General features: G+C 54.6%; 1 protein-coding gene across 3 annotated transcripts in view; it reads left to right on the forward strand.

Annotated features, from left to right (window-relative positions):
* Positions 1 to 16,961, forward strand: part of AGFG1 (ArfGAP with FG repeats 1) — a 46,583-nt gene that overhangs the window by 18,667 nt on the left and 10,955 nt on the right. Inside the window, exons 7-12 of one of the 3 annotated variants that reach the window (XR_009756946.1) lie at positions 5,315 to 5,386; positions 5,830 to 6,051; positions 8,605 to 8,765; positions 10,362 to 10,426; positions 11,201 to 11,284; positions 12,779 to 12,976. Coding sequence is in view for 2 of the 3 variants with exons in the window: in XM_061575129.1 (XP_061431113.1) it covers positions 5,315 to 5,386; positions 5,830 to 6,051; positions 8,633 to 8,765; positions 10,362 to 10,426; positions 11,201 to 11,284; positions 12,779 to 12,976 (774 nt within the window). In the remaining variant the exon portion in view is untranslated. The remainder of the gene's footprint in view (positions 1 to 5,314; positions 5,387 to 5,829; positions 6,052 to 8,604; positions 8,766 to 10,361; positions 10,427 to 11,200; positions 11,285 to 12,778; positions 12,977 to 16,961) is intronic. The other 2 variants (XM_061575129.1, XM_061575130.1) reach the window with 2 other exon arrangements.

A 16,961-nucleotide genomic window follows, 5' to 3' on the forward strand; every position in this document is an offset into this window, starting at 1 on the left:
CCCCCCGTGTAGATCGGCTGCCCCCCCCCCTGCAACTCCCCCCCACCCCCCTGCCCCCCTCTGCCCCCCTCTGCCTCCCTGCCCACCCTTCCCCGGCAAGTGGCAGGTGAAAAATCACAAAGCGAGCATTTGTCAACCGCACGGTGTCCCCCGACCGCTCCAGTTGAAGCGTCCAGGGGCTTCGTTGCAGCCGTGTCTGTCCGGAGCGGAGAGTAAATCGTCTCGTGGCACACCACGTCAAGTATTCCTCTCGTTATCGTTGTTGATATTGATCACGTGCCCACGCCAGTCCACCAGTGAACCCTATGGACGCCACATTTAACATTTTCATTGTTCTCTTACATTATTGCTTTTTCCGCATATAAAAAAAAAAAATGTACTCGCAAACCCACGCGTCTTTAGGACGTGACCGTCCGTTCGTCGCTTCCCAGCCAGCCAGCCAGCCAGCAAAACTTTTTTTTTTCAAATTCGTATACGGAGCCCTGCCTCTTTCCACCTTTCTCTTTCCTTCCGTGAATTGTCTATCCCAAGTCGTCTTGATGGCCCCGCTTTGTCTCCGTGGCTATCCGTACTCCTCCCTGCGCTGCACCTCACCCACTGCCCCCATCCCTTTCTCTCTCTCTCCCTGTTTCTCTCTTCCCACCTCGCAACCTCGCTCTCCCTTTCCCATGTCAATCTCCCTTGCCTCTCACGAATCCTCCCTCCCCGCTGCTTGTAGCTCTCCCTCGCTCGCCTCTTTCCGTTTTGCTCTCTGTCTCCTCTTCATGTTGAGCCCTTTCGCTCTCCCCCCCCCCCCCCCGCTTCTCTCCTCTCTCTCCTCTGTCTCTCTCCTCTGTCTCTCTCCTCTGTCTCTCTCCTATGTCTCTCTCCTCTGTCTCTCTCCTCCTCTCTCATCCTCTCTCCTGTCTCTCTCCTCTGTCTCCCCCCTCCTCCCCTCTCCTCTGTCTCTCTCCTCTGTCTCTCTCCTCTGTCTCTGTCCTCTGTCTCTCTCCTCTGTCTCTCTCCTCTGTCTCTCTCTCTCTGTCTCTCTCCTCTGTCTCTCTCCTCTGTCTCTCTCTTCTGTCTCTCTCCTCTGTCTCTCTCCTCTGTCTCTGTCCTCTGTCTCTCTCCTCTGTCTCTCTCTGTCTGTCTCTCTCCTCTGTCTCTCTCCTCTGTCTCTCTCCTCTGTCTCTCTCCTCTGTCTCTGTCCTCTGTCTCTCTCCTCTGTCTTTCTCCTCTGTCTCCCCCCTCCTCCTCTCTCCTCTGTCTCTCTCCTCTGTCTCTCTCCTCTGTCTCCCCCCTCCTCCTCTCTCCTCTGTCTCTCTCCTCTGTCTCTCTCCTCTGTCTCTCTCCTCTGTCTCTCTCCTCTGTCTCTCTTCCTCCTCTCTCCTCCTCCTCTCTCCACTGTTTCTCTCCTCTGTCGCGTTCGCGTGGGGAGATCCACGTCTGGGGTGGAGGGTGGTGGGGCGGGGGTGAGGGGGGTGGAGGGGTTGTAGGGTGGGGGGGTTGGAGGGTGGAGGGTTGGAGGGTGGAGGGTTGGAGGGTGGGGGTGTAGGAGGGTTGGAGGGGTTGGAGGGTGAGGGGGGTTGGAGGGTGGAGGGTGGGAGGGGTTGGAGGGTGGGGGGGTTGGAGGGTTGGGGGGTGGGGGGGGTTGGAGGGTGGGGGTGTAGGAGGGTTGGAGGGGTTGGAGGGTGGGGGGGGTTGGAGGGTGGAGGGTGGGAGGGGTTGGAGGGTGGGGGGGTTGGAGGGGTGGGGGGGGGTTGGAGGGTGGGGGGGTTGGAGGGTTGGAGGGTGGGGGGGTTGGAGGGTGGAGGGTGGGAGGGGTTGGAGGGTGGGGGGGTTGGAGGGTTGGGGGGTGGGGGGGGTTGGAGGGTGGGGGGGTTGGAGGGTTGGAGGGTGGGGGGGTTGGAGGGTGGAGGGTGGGAGGGGTTGGAGGGTGGGGGGGTTGGAGGGTGGAGGGTGGGAGGGGTTGGAGGATGGGGGGGTTGGAGGGTTGGGGGGTGGGGGGGGTTGGAGGGTGGGGGGGTTGGAGGGTTGGAGGGTGGGGGGGTTGGAGGGTGGAGGGTGGGAGGGGTTGGAGGGTGGGGGGGTTGGAGGGTTGGGGGGTTGGAGGGTGGGGGGGTTGGAGGGTGGGGGGGTTGGAGGGTGGGAGGGGTTGGAGGGTGGGGGGGTTGGAGGGTTGGGGGGTTGGAGGGTGGGAGGGGTTGGAGGGTGGGGGGGTTGGAGGGTGGGGGGGTTGGAGGGTGGAGGGTTGGAGGGTGGGGGTGTAGGAGGGTTGGAGGGTGGGAGGGGTTGGAGGGTGGGGGGGGTTGGAGGGTTGGGGGGTGGGGGGGTTGTAGGGTGGGGGGGGTTGGAGGGTGGGGGGGGGTTGGAGGGTGGGGGGGGTTGGAGGGTGGGGGTGTAGGAGGGTTGGAGGGTGGGGGGGGTTGGAGGGTTGGGGGGTGGGGGGGTTGGAGGGTTGGGGGGTTGGAGGGTGGGGGGGTTGGAGGGTGGGGGGGTTGGAGGGTGGGAGGGGTTGGAGGGTGGGGGGGGTTGGAGGGTGGGGGGGGTTGGAGGGTTGGGGGGTTGGAGGGTGGGGGGGGTTGGAGGGTGGGGGTTGGGGGTGTTGGAGGGTGGAGGGTGTGACGTCAGCGCGACGCACAAACCCAGCACTGTGGGATGCGGGTGACGTCACCGCACAGAGGTCCGCGGTGACGTCACCACCACGCACCAGCCAGGCAGCCAGCCAGCAAAACTTGTTTAAAAAAATACCAGTATGACATTATATTCCAAAAATGCTGTTGGAACTTTTACAGCGTGAAGTGCACATCACCCTGTGTTACAGAACAGCCCGGGAAGATGACGTCATGGACGTATTTGTATAGTTTCTATCGCACCCACACTTGGGAGCACAATGCACATGTAATAATGCCCTGCAAAGTTGGTTTTCCACATGCCAAATCGAGCAAAAACGTTTCATTTTTCAAAAAAGCTGTCAGAAGCCAAATTTAGTACGTGAAATGGCCTTGATAATTATCATGCCGAGACCATGAACACCTCCTTGCACTTGAGAACCCAGTTTAATTACAAGTCTGGTTTTGAACCCAGGGTCTCGGCGTTGCCGGCTCAGCCCCCTGACCCCGTGGGCCACCCAGCCATTCCAAGAATCGGTCGACCGATCGCGATCCTTAATTGTGGTTGGGAAATTGCGTCCGCCAAGATTAAAATTCGGGCATGTCGGCGATGCAGCCTCACGTCCTCTTGAGCCGCCGGAAAGAACTTTTTCGGAAAGAACGGTTTTGTAAAAAAAATATAATTTATTGTTCTGCCTGCTACGTGCGGCAGTAAAATGTGTGCATCCTCAGCAAGTTCTGGAAATCCGTTGACGGCGGGCTCGATTGATTTAAAGAGTTATGTCCAGTGAGAGCAGTAACCACAGCGGGTGTGAAGTTTCTGAACGTTCTAATGCTGAATATTACTTTGTAAATTACCACAGTTTTTATTTAAATTTTATTTTAAATAAGACCCCCCCCCCCGATGTGGTGAATATCTTTCACGACCACGTCTTTTGTTGTTGTACTGCTAAGAAATGCCGCGAATCGGAACGTTGGAGGGATATCGCTAGCGGGTCTTGGTGACAAAAAAAAATCTGTCCGTGGTTGTGGCTCATCGCGTCGTCAGATGTGGCAGCAGGGGATCTCTGTTATCACGCGCTCTGTTTCTTTAATACGGTCGACTATACAATACCTCTGATTAGCGCGGTTTGCTACATGCGGCACGAAAGAAGTTCAACATACTTACATAGACTACTCACACGGAGACCCGTATACTTCGCACAGAGACCCATAGACTCACACAGAGACCCACAGACTCACACAGAGACCCACAGACTCACACAGAGACCCATAGACTCACACAGAGGCCCATATACTCACACAAAGACCCATAGACTCACACAGAGACCCATAGACTCACACGGAGCCCCGTAGTTTGTTGTCCTTTCCACGCACCTCCTGTTAGCACGGTTGGCCATGTATGGTGCGATAGAAGTTGAATGTACGTACAATACAACAAACAGCATCATCTGTTCGTGAGATTTTCTCACGCGTGGCCTTCAGTTCACCAAGGTGCTCGCGGCAGCACGCGGAGCAGAAATGGTGGACGCGGTTTGGGAACGACGGGAAACAACGACGCGTCGTTGGTGCAACGCAGAGGACATTGGGAGAGCTGTACAACGCAACCGCGTGAACGTACGCGGTCGTGTGTATGTCGATCAGAGGTCGCAACCGGGTACCCGATACCCGTACCCTACCCGATACCCGGCTACCCGTACCCGGCCAGGTACGGGTAGCCGTTTGTGACCCTGGTGCGGCCGGGTACGGGTAGGCCGTGAGTCACTGGTGAGTAACCGTTTGTCACTCATTTCGGGTAGGGTATGGATACGGGTAGCGTACGGGTACCCGTACCCGGCCGGGTACGGATACGGGTACTCATTTGCAACCCTGGTGCGGCCGGGTACGGGTACGGGTAAGGAATCAAAACCCGTTTGCGACCTCTGACGTCGATCTCGCCATACACGTGCACCGTATTCGTGCCTAGGGTCCGCATGCAGCCAAACTTGTGCTTGGTAATTGCATTTAAACCGCTGGGGCGAGCGGTGACCCGGGTTCGATTCCCGTCCACGGCTGACATCAGTGGCGAGTAATATCTGATTTTCGATCCCGGGGTGACTCCCTTCACCGACCAGCGCTGTCCAGAATGGTGAAGTATGGTCACACAACGTCCCGCAACCAACACGGCATTAGGGGGTCCTTCATCCAGCAGTTAATTGAAAAAGGGGCTGTAAATGATGACGTCACTAATTATCATCACCACAAATCTTATTTTTTACATCTTTTTAACGTCTACCCATCTTTTTCATGACTTCCTTCTGTGTGCGCGCGTGTGCGTGATTGTTCGTGATGCTGCGCATGTGTGACAACTCACGCGTCTGTACTCGTGTGCATTCGCTTGTCCGTCTCTCCGCGTATGCACACGTGCATGTGCAAGTGCTGCACGTGCTTGTACATGCCTGCACATGAGCTTGTGGATGCGTGTACGTGTGTGTGTGTCTGTGCGCCGGGTGGCTAAAGCACAAAGCAAGTTGGCACAGTAGGGGGCACAGGCGGTGCATCAGCCAGTCGTCTCAGTCAGTCGACCCGTGGCACCTGCTGAGTCTGCCCCGTGACCTTCTGTGTGCGCACGTACCGCGCACGCATGCACGCACGCTTGTTCTTTTTTGTTGCCGTTCGTTATGATTCCACTCATCTGTGCTGTTACATTTCTTTTGTTTGTTCACTCTCGCCGGCTCCCGTAGCCTCCAGGCCAGTCCCCTCCAGCGCAAGTTTCGCCGATCTCTCGGGCCCATTCCATTTGCCGAGAGCCCACGGTGAGTGCCGTTCTCCCCCCCCCACCCCCGTCCACCTGCCTGCCCCCCCGCCGTGCCTGATGCCCGCCAGCACTGGCACTTGAAACTCAGCGTTTTCATCAACAACAACGTCTGGAAAAGGGAGCTGTTATGACACAAATCCCTTCAAGTCCTCGTCTTGTCTTTGTCGTTGCAACTTTCTGAACCGCCCCCTCCTGGTTGATCTGTGGTTGCCGCAGTGGTGAGATGTTAACTCTCCTCGCCTGGTATGAAGGAGGTCGTGGGTTTGATCCCGACCCTGACGCCTGCTGCTGTATATTTGGAGTCTGCGTCTCTCATCACAGCTCAGTGGGCCCTCAACCTGTTGAAAATAAAACAAATAGTTAATTGTCAGCTAAGTGACCAAGACGCGTCGCCACGTGGTCGGAGAGACGCGAGACCGCGTTCCCCCGTCCCGCTCGCAGGGGGAGCGACCTCCGGCTCGGCGTTCGCCAACTTCGCCGACTTCGACAACTTCCCCAAGTCGTCGAGCGCCGACTTCGGCTCGGCGCTGGGCGGCGGCGGCGGCGGTGGCGCCGCGGCGCGACCCGGAACCGGAGGGGAGGTGCCGCCCGCGGACAAGTACGCGGCCCTCGCCGACCTCGACAGCATGTTCAGCGCCGGCAAGCAGCCGTCCCCCGCCGCCGGTGAGCCGTTCGGTGACGTTGGACGTTTGTGACGGCGATGGCGTTTGGAACCCTTTCCGATGACGTACGTGGACTTGACTGCTGATGGTGAACTTGTTTCGCACCATACGTAGCCAACCGTGCGATTTCGAGGTGCGCGGGAAGGACAACAAACTATGGGTCTCTGTGTGGGTTTATGGGTCTCTGTGTGAGTGTATGGGTTTCTGTGTGAGCCTGTGGGTCTCTGTGTGAGTCTCCGTGTCAGTCTGTGGGTCTCTGTGTGAGTCTGCGGGTCTCTGTGTGAGTCTGTGGGTCTCTGTGTGAGTCTGTGAGTCTCTGTGCGAGTCTGTGTCTGTGAGTCTGTGTGTGAGTCTGTGGGTTTCTGTGTGAGCCTGTGAGTCTGTGTGTCAGTCTGTCTGTGAGTCTCTGTGTGAGTCTGTGAGTCTGTGTGTTAGTCTGTGGGTCTCTGTGTGAGCCTGTGGGTCTCTGTGTGAGTCTGTGAGTCTCTATGTGAGTCTGTGGGTCTCTGTGTGAGTCTATGTATCCATGTTGAACTTCTTTTGCACCGTACATAGCCATCCGTGCTAATCGGAGGTGCGGGGGTGAAGGACAACAGTCTGAACAACAAACTAAACTACGTACGTGTGTGTCGATCAGTTTTTCTTCTGATTACGTTCCGATTACGTGCGTTTATGTCATAGGAAGTAGAAGGCCGTGCGGGTAGGGGCATGTGACGCAGTTTGCCCGCCAGCGGTCGCAGAGTGCGGCGATCGTGCCGCTACGGTTCTCTGCGGCGAGCACGTCTTTAAAAACGACGGCCACTACGCGTCTCTAAATAAATGAATGCCGAGCCGCTCGCGCGTTCCGAGATTCAGCGGTGAACGGGACACACCACCCGCACCCTGCAACTTGCAGACGTCTGTCTCGGGAACAGTAAAGGGTTAAGTTGACTTGACCCGGTTTCCTTTGGCTACGCCGGTAGGTGCGGTGCACGCTGGCAGTGTCACTCATGGCCAACGTCCGGGTGCCTCCGCTAGTGTCCGTCCAGAATCAGAATCTTTATTTAGTGCCGGAGGTGGAATCCGATGAGCCATGAAGCTCTTTTCCACAGATGTCCAGTCGGAGCTCAGGATCAGTGAGTTACGTCAATAAACAATTTTTTTTTAAAAACGATATAAGAAGCAAGATAGAGAAACGGTTAGGCAAGTCGCGATGAATAAATAAATATGATTAAAGTATAGAGGCGCAAATTGCATGAGTACATAAATTCCTGCCGATGTGTTAACACCAAATGCATGCTTGGGCAAGGCAGCAACACAACAAAAACAACAACAGTGCCAGACCACACCAAGACAACACACAGTCCCTCAATTACATATTACAGAGATTTCTCTACTTACGAACAAGTTAGGTTCCAGAGGTCTTGTTCGTAAGTCGATTTGTCCAACTTTACTCCCATCGATTCCAAACACGTTGTACGGCATGTACACTAAACAGATGTAGATGCCACTGGTTCTTCACGTTCTGCAGATGTAGATGCCACTGGTTCTTTGTGTTCTGCAGATGTAGATGCCACTGGTTCTTCATGTTCTACAGATATAGATGCCACCACCGCTATCTATTGCGCAGCGGTTGAACTTAGGACGCTCGGTCCGAACGGGCAACTGGACATACGGACAGGTTTGTTCGTATCTCTGAAAGTTCGTATGATGCTGCTGAGAGAGACACGTTCTGCTTGGGCGTTCCTCTGCACTGTGTCCAATCGAAGCATTCACAGAAGAGAATGTTAAGAAAACCCTTCACCCAAAAAAGTTCGAGTTTCTCGGTTTTTAATAGCGTTTAAATGCAACGCGGTTTGAAAGTCAGAAAAATAATGCGTCCGCGTGGATTATGTCACGCTTTTGAGCACGCATTTGCATTCGCCAACGGGCAGTTAGGTCAAAGATATTTGCACGTTCGCAAATAGTTATTGTTTTTCCTCGCCGGTTTCACAGACCTTAGCGCCCCCAGTGATTCAAAAATACGAATGATAACCGGAGTGATTGCACTGTTGCGTATAATTATAATGATAATAGGGGTTTTCCCCTTTTTTCTGGCAACAAAACTGAAACCCTTGTAAAAACCAAACCCTTATTTTGTTGCCATAAAAAAGGGGAAAACCCCTATTATTATATTTTGGAACTGGCAAAGGAGGTCTAATGATGTTGATGCTCACCCCGAGCCCTCATTACTTTTATAGTGCATTGTCTTTGAGCTGTACGCCTTTTGGCGTCCTCTGGTCGAGCACCAATTGGGTCGAGGCTCAAAAGAAAGCCGTCCCTTGGTGTGGACCAATCAGTTTCAAGGACAATGCATTATATATTATCATAGTGTGTTTTTTATTTGCATTTTGACCGCAAGTATTGTGGTTAATGCAGACATGAATCCTTGTAAAAAGGTGTCAGTTTTGTTGCCAGAAAAAAGGGTAAAAACCCTATTATTATATTTTGGTACTGGCAAAGGAGGTCTAATGAAATAATAATGATGATGAAGTGTACGTGTTACTGATGTTTCGCGTGTCCGTCGCTTAAACAGCGCCGCTTTCCCATCTGTCGCCCCAAAGTGGGCGGTCACGTGACCACGTACGTCCTGTCGGGGCCGGCGGACCAGCGGTTCGTGGATCAGCGCGGGGCGTACGCGCCTCACGGCAGCCCCGTCACCGCGAACGCCACCGCCTCCTCCGCTCCTCCGGGCTGGTGAGAGCCGTACAGCCAAGCGTCACTTGTCGTCATCATCGTCGTCATCGTCGTCGTCATCGTCGTCGTCGTTGTTATTATCGTCGTCATCGTCGTCATCGTCGTCATCGTCGTCATCGTCGTCGTTGTTATTATCGTCGTCATCGTCGTCGTCGTCGTCATCGTTGTCGTCGTCATCATCGTCATCATCGTCGTCATCGTCGTCATCATCATCATCGTCGTCATCGTCATTATTGTCGTCATCGTCATCATCGTCGTCATCGTCATCATCATCGTTGTCATCATCATCATCATCGTCGTCATCGTCATTATTGTTGTCATCGTCATCATCGTCTGGAAGCCGTTGGAGGGTTCTGAGAATCGTCATCGAGCTTGGCCTCGCTCACTGGTGCTGGCAATTCTGGCAAATCGCCTGATGCTGGTTGTATTCACCAGAAAAACGTCGCAGTACTCACATTCTCTTTGGTTCTTTCGGTAAAGTCACGTAGGTAGAAAAAATAACAGATCTCGACGTTTCCATCGCAACGCAAGCAATCGTCATCAGGTGGGACAACCACAGTGAGAAAAACTGTTCCCCACCCCTTCTTTCTCTACCCCCCCTACTGCCGAGGCCTATACAACCTCGTGCCACGGCAGATCTCTCGCCTATTTCAGCAGTTTTTTCTTGCTGTGGTTGTCCCACCTGATGGCGGTCTCTTGTGTTTCGATCTAAACGTCACGATCTGTTATTTTGTCTACCCGCGTGACTTTACCGAATGAAACAAAGAGTATGGGTTCCTGCAGTCACGAAAGCTTCACATCAAGATTAGTACTCACGTTGTAAATGTTGTGGATTTACTCTCCAGCACACGACCGGTGTGCTGAAGTCGTAACTAATTGGTTAGGTTTTGCTTACGTGACAAACCTTACCAGTTGCCTGTGTCTGATGGTGGCGGGGTTTAACGGCACGTTTATAGTAATAGGTTTTTACCCTTTCAACTGGTACAAAAACTGACACCTTTATACAAGGCATCATGTTTGCAATAACCACAACACAATACTCTGATGGTGCGTTGTCTTTGAGTTGTACGTCTTTTGGCATCATCTGGTCCAACACCATGTGAGACTAGGCTCTAAGAAAAGCTGTCTCGGGTGTGGACCAATCAACTTCAAGGCCAGTGCATACATTATCATCATCAGAGTTGTTTCTTTTTGTTTGCATTTTAACTGCTTGTGTTGTGGTTATTGCAAACATGATACCTTGTATAAAGGTGTCAGTTTTTGTACCAGTGGAAAGGTTAAAAACCTATTACTATATTTTGCCACTGTTAAAGAGGTCTCGTAGTGGCGCGTTTATATTTACGCGATCTAACCCCAAGAAGCCTTTACGGTGGATAATATTGGTCGCGAAAGCCTACTACTACTACTACTCCGTGTTAAACTGCTCGCGAGCGGTCTGGCCGTGGAGGAGACGACGTCGCAAGAGCAGTCGGGACGTGCGCGCTAAGTTTCTGTGCGGGTCGAGAATTTCGAGAGATTTCCAAGAACACCTTCACGCGAACGCGGTTTCCGCATCTTCCTGACCGCGTCCGTGTTTCCTCCTGCTCGGCGCCGCAGCGCGTACGGCGCGGGAGTCGCAGCGCTGGGGCCCGTGCCAGCGCAAGGGGTCGCCGGATTCGCAGGTGAGGTCTCCTCCCCCCCCCGCCTAGCTGTACGCTGAAAAGTAGTACGGGGAGCGGTGGCACTGTAGAAGCCGCTGGACTGGGGCAGTTCTTCCTCTCTCTCTTCCTCCCTCCCTAGCCTAGTGGGAGGGGGGGCGGGTGGAAGGGGTGGTGCGAGTTTTATGGGGTGGCGCGGGAGGGAGGGGGGGTTTCGGGTGTGAGGGTTGGGGCGGGTGGGAGGGGGGGTGGGAGGGAGGGTGGGGCGGGTGGGAAGGGGGGCGTGTGGGAGGGGGGGCGGGAGGGGGGGGGAGGGGGGCGGGTGGTGGGTGGGAGGGGGGGGCGGGTGGGAGGGGGGGTCGGGTTGGAAGGGGCACTACTGATCTTTTGAGAAGCTCCGTTTACTCCCAGGTGCCCCCCCCCATAGAATGTTCACTGGGATGGGTGAGTTGTATTAACACCTTTCCCGTTCCGAGACGTCTGCTTGTTGCAAGGTGCGAGTGGTGTCCCGTTCACCGCCGAATCTCAGAAACGTGCGAACGGCTCAGCGTTTATTTTATTTAGAGAGGCGTAATAGCAGTGCCGTTGTTTCTAAAGGCATCGTCCTCGCCGCAGAGAACCGGAGCGGCACGTCCGCACTCTACGATAGCCGGCGCTAAACTGTGCCACACTCCCTCCCGCACGGCCTTGTGGGAGCCTCGGGCACGTCTTCCGACCTGAAGCCGTACCGATGACGTACGCGCGCGTCGCCGCGGTGGGAAAGGGTTCACATTGCCCCCGTTTGTTCCACTCCCACAGCCGGCAGCAGCAACCCGTTCCTTCCGGCGGCACCGGCGGCAGCGATAGTGGGCAGCAGCAACCCGTTTCAAACGCAGGCCAACGGTACGAACGCGCGCGCACGCACGCACGGCCCTTACGCACGACCCCACACCCCCACCTTCCCTGTCTTTCCTCCCTGGCTCCCCTCCCCCCCTTATCTTACCCGTATGGCCTCTTGTTGCAGCAGCCCCTTTTGCCCGCTTCAGCAATTGGTTCTTGCTGTGGTTGTCCCACCTGATGACGGACGCTTGTATTGCACCCGAAACGTCGTGATTTAATTTAATGACTTTACCGAAAGAACCAAAGAGTATGGATCCCCGCAGTCACGAAAACTTCAAATCTAGATTGGCAATTGGAACGTTGAAACGCCAGCGGGGAGAAAGGGCAGAACTTTCGGTGCCGTTGTTTCGTATTTCCGTTTCCCCGAGTTCATCCTGACCTGTGCCGTCGCGGTCGTGTCGTTAGACGAAGCGTCCACTCGGATTCCTCGGAGAGCAGCGTCGCCCTCCGTGGGAGCGGATATAGCGAAGAGTTAGCACCTCCTCGAGAACCCTTCACCGCAGAGGTCGCAAACGGGTTTTGATTCCTTACCCGTACCCGTACCCGGCCGCACCAGGGTCGCAAACGGGTACCCATACCCGTACCCGGCCGTACCCGTACCCTACCCGTACCCGGCCGGGTCTCTCTCTCTCTCCCCGTGGTCGTGTGGATTTTTCTCCGGGTCCTCCGGTTTTTCCCACCACGTTTAGAATCAACGTCACGTGTTTAGAGTGTTTGGCTGGCTGCTGCTATAAACTTTGACACGATTCACCGCTTCATTGAGCTATAATTTGTGAGAGCCAGGTTGCTTCTAAAAAAGAGCTACGTAGCTCGGTGGGCCTTACCTGCTAAGATAAACATAGTTTATAGTTGAAATAGGAGTTGACAGTTTAATCGAGAGACGCTTAACATAACTTAAAAAAAAACCAGTACAAACAAAGTAACGATTTAGATGGTGTGCCTGCGTGTGTGCGTTTCCATTTGCTTGCGTGTTTGTGTTTGCTCTCGCAATGTTTGGATTGTGCGTGGACGCGTGTTTGGCACGCGCGTGTCTTTGCAATGCGTCTGTGTGTTTGTGTTTCTGCGTGCGATTGTGTTTTCCCGTGTCGTTTGTGTGTGCGTGTCTGCACACGCGCGTGTGTGAATTTTCACATTTGCTCGTGGTAACGGCGGGTGGATTGGTAGTTTAGCGGTGAACAAGCTATGCTGCGAACCCGGCCGCCCGACCGTGGCCAACATCACTGGCGAGTGTGATGCAGCACTAGTCCCGGGCTTCCCCTCGGTCAAGTCAAATCGGACTCAAATGAGCACCTAGTGCAGTGTGTACACATCAGCTCTGGGGAGAGACAAAGACGGGCCGGGCACGGTGCTACCCACTCCAACCTGTCACACGCCGCAGCTGACCCACGTTGGCGCTTCCTAACAGCACCACGTCCTACGTAGGCGGGGGCATTTTTGTACGTTTGCGTGCGCTCATGTAATGTGTGCTTGCTCGCTCGCTCGTTCGTTCGTGTGCAGGCTTTGCGTACGGCGGAGTGCCGGCTGCCGCGCCGACCGCCGCCGCCGCCACACCAGCTGTGGTGCCGGCCGGATTCGGCGTTCCCGTCGGCTACGGCGGCGCGGGAAGCGGCGGGCAGGCTGCCCACGGCGGCGTGCAGTACTCCCAGCATGCAGCGCTGTACGTGCAGCCGGCGGCCTACGGGGGACAGCACGGTGGTACAGCAACTCGCAGAGACACGGACAGATCCGCTGCCGCACGCACTGATATGCACGCGCAGAGCCTGCCATTGGCGCGGTTGGCTACGTACGGTGCGAGGGAAGCGTACGTACATACGTGAACAAAGACAAAGATCCTCTGTCCTCCGTATAGCCTTAACAGACTTTTGGGGCAAGTGGTGTTAGCGAGCACCTATGAAGGCCGATACGGCACACGATGGGGTGGGTGGCCAGCACCACGCCCGGCTGACCTTTGTTTCCCGAGTGGCGATGTTTTTATACATCGCACCAGGTACTCATTTGAGGTTGAGTCGACCTAGGGGAGGCCCAGGTCCGGTTCAAATAATCGTCACTGGTGTCGCCTGGGAGCAGGAGTCGAACTCGGGTCAGCGGGCTCGTAGCGCGGCACTTGGATTCATACAATGACAACAGCCACCGTTTTCCACCAGGTGGCCGTGACAGGCTTGGTGCACGTTGAGGCCACGTGAAGTGTCGAAGGCTCGCTTTACAGGAGGGACAGACCCCGGTGTTATGGTTTGTCTGACTGAGATGATTTGCAGATGCAGATACCTACCGCCTAAGTGGAGATACGAGGCCAGTGTCAGATTCGACTTGTCCTGCGTGTGCATGGTCAGGGTTTGAACCCAATTTTCCAGCATGTTTGGTATCTTTATTCATAACGGGTGCCTTACATTATTAGGGTTAGCCCTAAGGCTGTAATGTGCGTGTGTCTTTGTACTGGGGAGCGGTGATGTAGCGGTTAGCGCACCACATGACCAGAGGTCGCAACCTGGTACCCGATACCCGTACCCTACCCGATACCCGGCTACCCGGCCGGGTATGGGTACGGGTAGAGGTTTGCGACCCTGGTGCGGCCGGGTACGGGTACGGGTAGACCGTGAGTCACTGGTGAGTAACTCTTTGTCACTCATTTCCCAACGTCTTGTCTCTTCTCACAATTCAAGTTCCTAGAATCAACCCACCCACGCCTGCAACATGGCTTCATCCCAGAGGTCGCAATCAGGTACCCGTACCCTACCCGTACCCGGCCGGATACGGGTACGGGTACCCGTTTGCGACCCTGGTGCGGCCGGGTACGGGTACAGGTAAGGAATCAAAACCCGTTTGCGACCTCTGCACACGACTAACCCGGTGATCCGAGTTCGATTCCCGCTCATGTCCGCCACCAGTGACGATTATCTGAACCGGACCTGAGCCTCCCCTCAGCCTCAAATGGTTACCTGGTGCGGTGTGTAAACATCGCCACTAGGGAGACAAAGGCGGCCGGGCGTGGTGCTGGCCACCCATACGACTCCTGTGCCGTGCCGGCCTTCATAGGTGCTCGCTAACAGCACTTGCCCCAACAGTCTGTCTGTTAAGGCTACACGGGGGACATTTGCCTTTAATTTTAATGGTATACCAGGCACTGCATTAATTTAGTAAATTTTTTAATTAAAGTTCATGCTTCTTAGGCAGTGCTCTTTTTATCACTGCACACCTAACAGGCTGCAGGCCATTAAAAGATGCTTGTATTATTATTATAGTGATGCCGTTAGCAATAAAGGTAAACACCCGCCCGATGTGTTTTTCCAACGAGGGCGAATTGTTGCATTTGAACCTCGTTATTTCTTTCCTAAAGTAAAAAAAATATACATTTGAAATAAAAAATTTTACTCTGACGGCTGTAATGAACGCGTGCGTAGCTTTTAACAGGGCCGCAGGCTGAGTACATTTATAAGTAAATAAAAAAAACCACAACCCCTTGTTGATTTTTTAGGCGGTTCTTTTTTTTTTACGGCAAATCCGTTCGGTTGTGTTTAACGTCCGTTGCTTTGGACACTTTTTAACTCGCGCGTTTATTTGCGTATTTTTTTTGTCCTAGGAAAGTCCCACTTAGGGGCCAAGACTTTGGTCAGCAGGCTCCTTGCTAAGTATGACGGAGGGGGGGGGGGCGTTGACTGCTATGTGTTTCTAAGTTAAGCAATATGTGGGTAATTTTTACAAAGAGTAAAAAAAAATGGGGGGGGGGGGGGGCCGTGACACCAGCGCACATGCGGCCTCCACTTCTTAATTAAATATTTATCGTTATATATACACATTTTCATCTTCTTGGTTCTTTCGGTAAAGTCTGAATGAGACGCTGTCTTTCTGACAGACCTGTTCTTCACCTGAGGACGGCTGCTTGCGTTGTGGCCGAAACGTCGTGAGAATTGTATTTTATTATGTTTTATTTTTATTATTTCCCTTTTACGTGACTTTACCGAAAGAACCAAGAAGATGAATCCCTGCAGTCACGAAAGCTTTAAATCGGATACACATTTTCACTTTATATAACGAAACGCGAGCCGTGTTACAGCGCCCGGGCGCGATTCCATGCGTCCCGGGGGGAGGTCAAGGGTCGTGAGCCCGTTTGTAGGTCAGGGGGTGCGGAAAAAGAAGGGGAGGGGCGGGGGTGGGGGCCTGCTGCCCCAATCAGGTGAGGACAACGGGGGAATGATGAAGATTTAAAAAGGGGGGGGGGGGCGGTGGGGGGGGATGACAGGGGAGGGGGAAGTTTCACCAACCTAATGAGGGTAATAAGGGGTAGCAGGGGAGGGATCAAGGGACTGGGCAGATGAGGGGGAGGGGAGGAGGGGGGAGGCGGGGGGGGGACAGAGAACAACCCCTAAACACTGATAACATACGTCTAGATTTGAAGCTTTCGTGACTGCAAGGATTCATATTCTTGGGTTTTTTCGGTAAAGTCACGTAGGTAAATTTTATTTTATTTTTTTTAATTTTTTACCTACGTGACTTTACCGAAAAGCCCAAGAATACTGATAACATACGTCCGGCATTTTGGCCGCTTATTACAGTCCCTCCGCCTTTGCGAGATCCCCTCCCCGTCGACGGTGGCGTAATATTTTAACGCTCGCTGTGAAAGAGGACGGCGTCCTGGGATTCTACGGTGAACGCCCGCCCCCCCCCCCCCGCCCGCGGTATTGACCAGGGCGGCCGTGGGGCTTGAAGCGGGAGCCCCGTGCAACGAGCGGTGAACTCTGCGTCCGCTTGGCCCTCTCGTGATCGCAAGGAAAACCCGAAATGTATTCGTTTCCTCAACGCCAGAGGTCGCAAATGGGTTTTGATTCCTTACCCGTACCCGTACCCGGCCGCACCAGGGTTGCAAACGGCTACCCGTACCCGGCCGGGTACGGGTAGCCGGGTATCGGGTAGGGTACGGGTATCGGGTACCCGATTGCGATCTCTGCTCATCGCACAGAACGCCGTACGTCCCTCCGTCTGGGTTCAGAGGTCGATGGTGAATGTGTGCCAGCACTTCTTCTCTTTCTCTCTCTCTCGGCGTATTCCTCGGTCAGGACACCCCTCAATTATTCACGTGGAAATCTGACCCCTTTGGCTGCCCATGTTGCAGCTCCTACTTGTTACAAAGACAAAGAGCCCCCCTGCCCCCCCGAGTAGCCTTAGCAGATTGTCGGTGCAAGTGCTGTTGATGAGAAGCGCCTTTGGGGGGATGGCACCGTACACGCGATGGGGCTGGGTGGCCGGCACCACGCCCGGCCGCCTTTGTCTCCCCAGTGGCGATGTTTTTACACGCCTCACCAGGTACCCATTTGAGTGGACCTAGAGGAGGCCCAGGACCGAGTTCAGATAATCATCGCCGGCTTTGGCCGCGAGCGGGAATCGAACTCGGGATCGCCGGGTTCGTAGCGCGGCGCTCTAACCGTCGCACCACCGCCCCCCTACTTGTTACGGGCAACGCGTCTACGCACTTTCGTCGCTATTCCGCGCGGAGCAGTGGCGCAGCGGTTAGCGCACTGGACTACAAACTCTGCCGCCCGAAGTTGATCCCTTTCTCCGGTGACGCGGCTAAACATCGGCAGCGAGCGATCACCTGCCACGGTGCTGGGCCCTCCTCCCCTTCCTCCGCTGGCTACCTCAAGTGCGATCTAAGGGGCCGTCCATAAATGACGTCACGCTCCTAGGG

Source organism: Lethenteron reissneri, chromosome 57 (genome assembly GCF_015708825.2).
Source record: "Lethenteron reissneri isolate LAM-NWPU_2019-01 chromosome 57, ASM1570882v1, whole genome shotgun sequence".
In the NCBI taxonomy this organism is placed as follows: Eukaryota; Metazoa; Chordata; class Hyperoartia; order Petromyzontiformes; family Petromyzontidae; genus Lethenteron; species Lethenteron reissneri.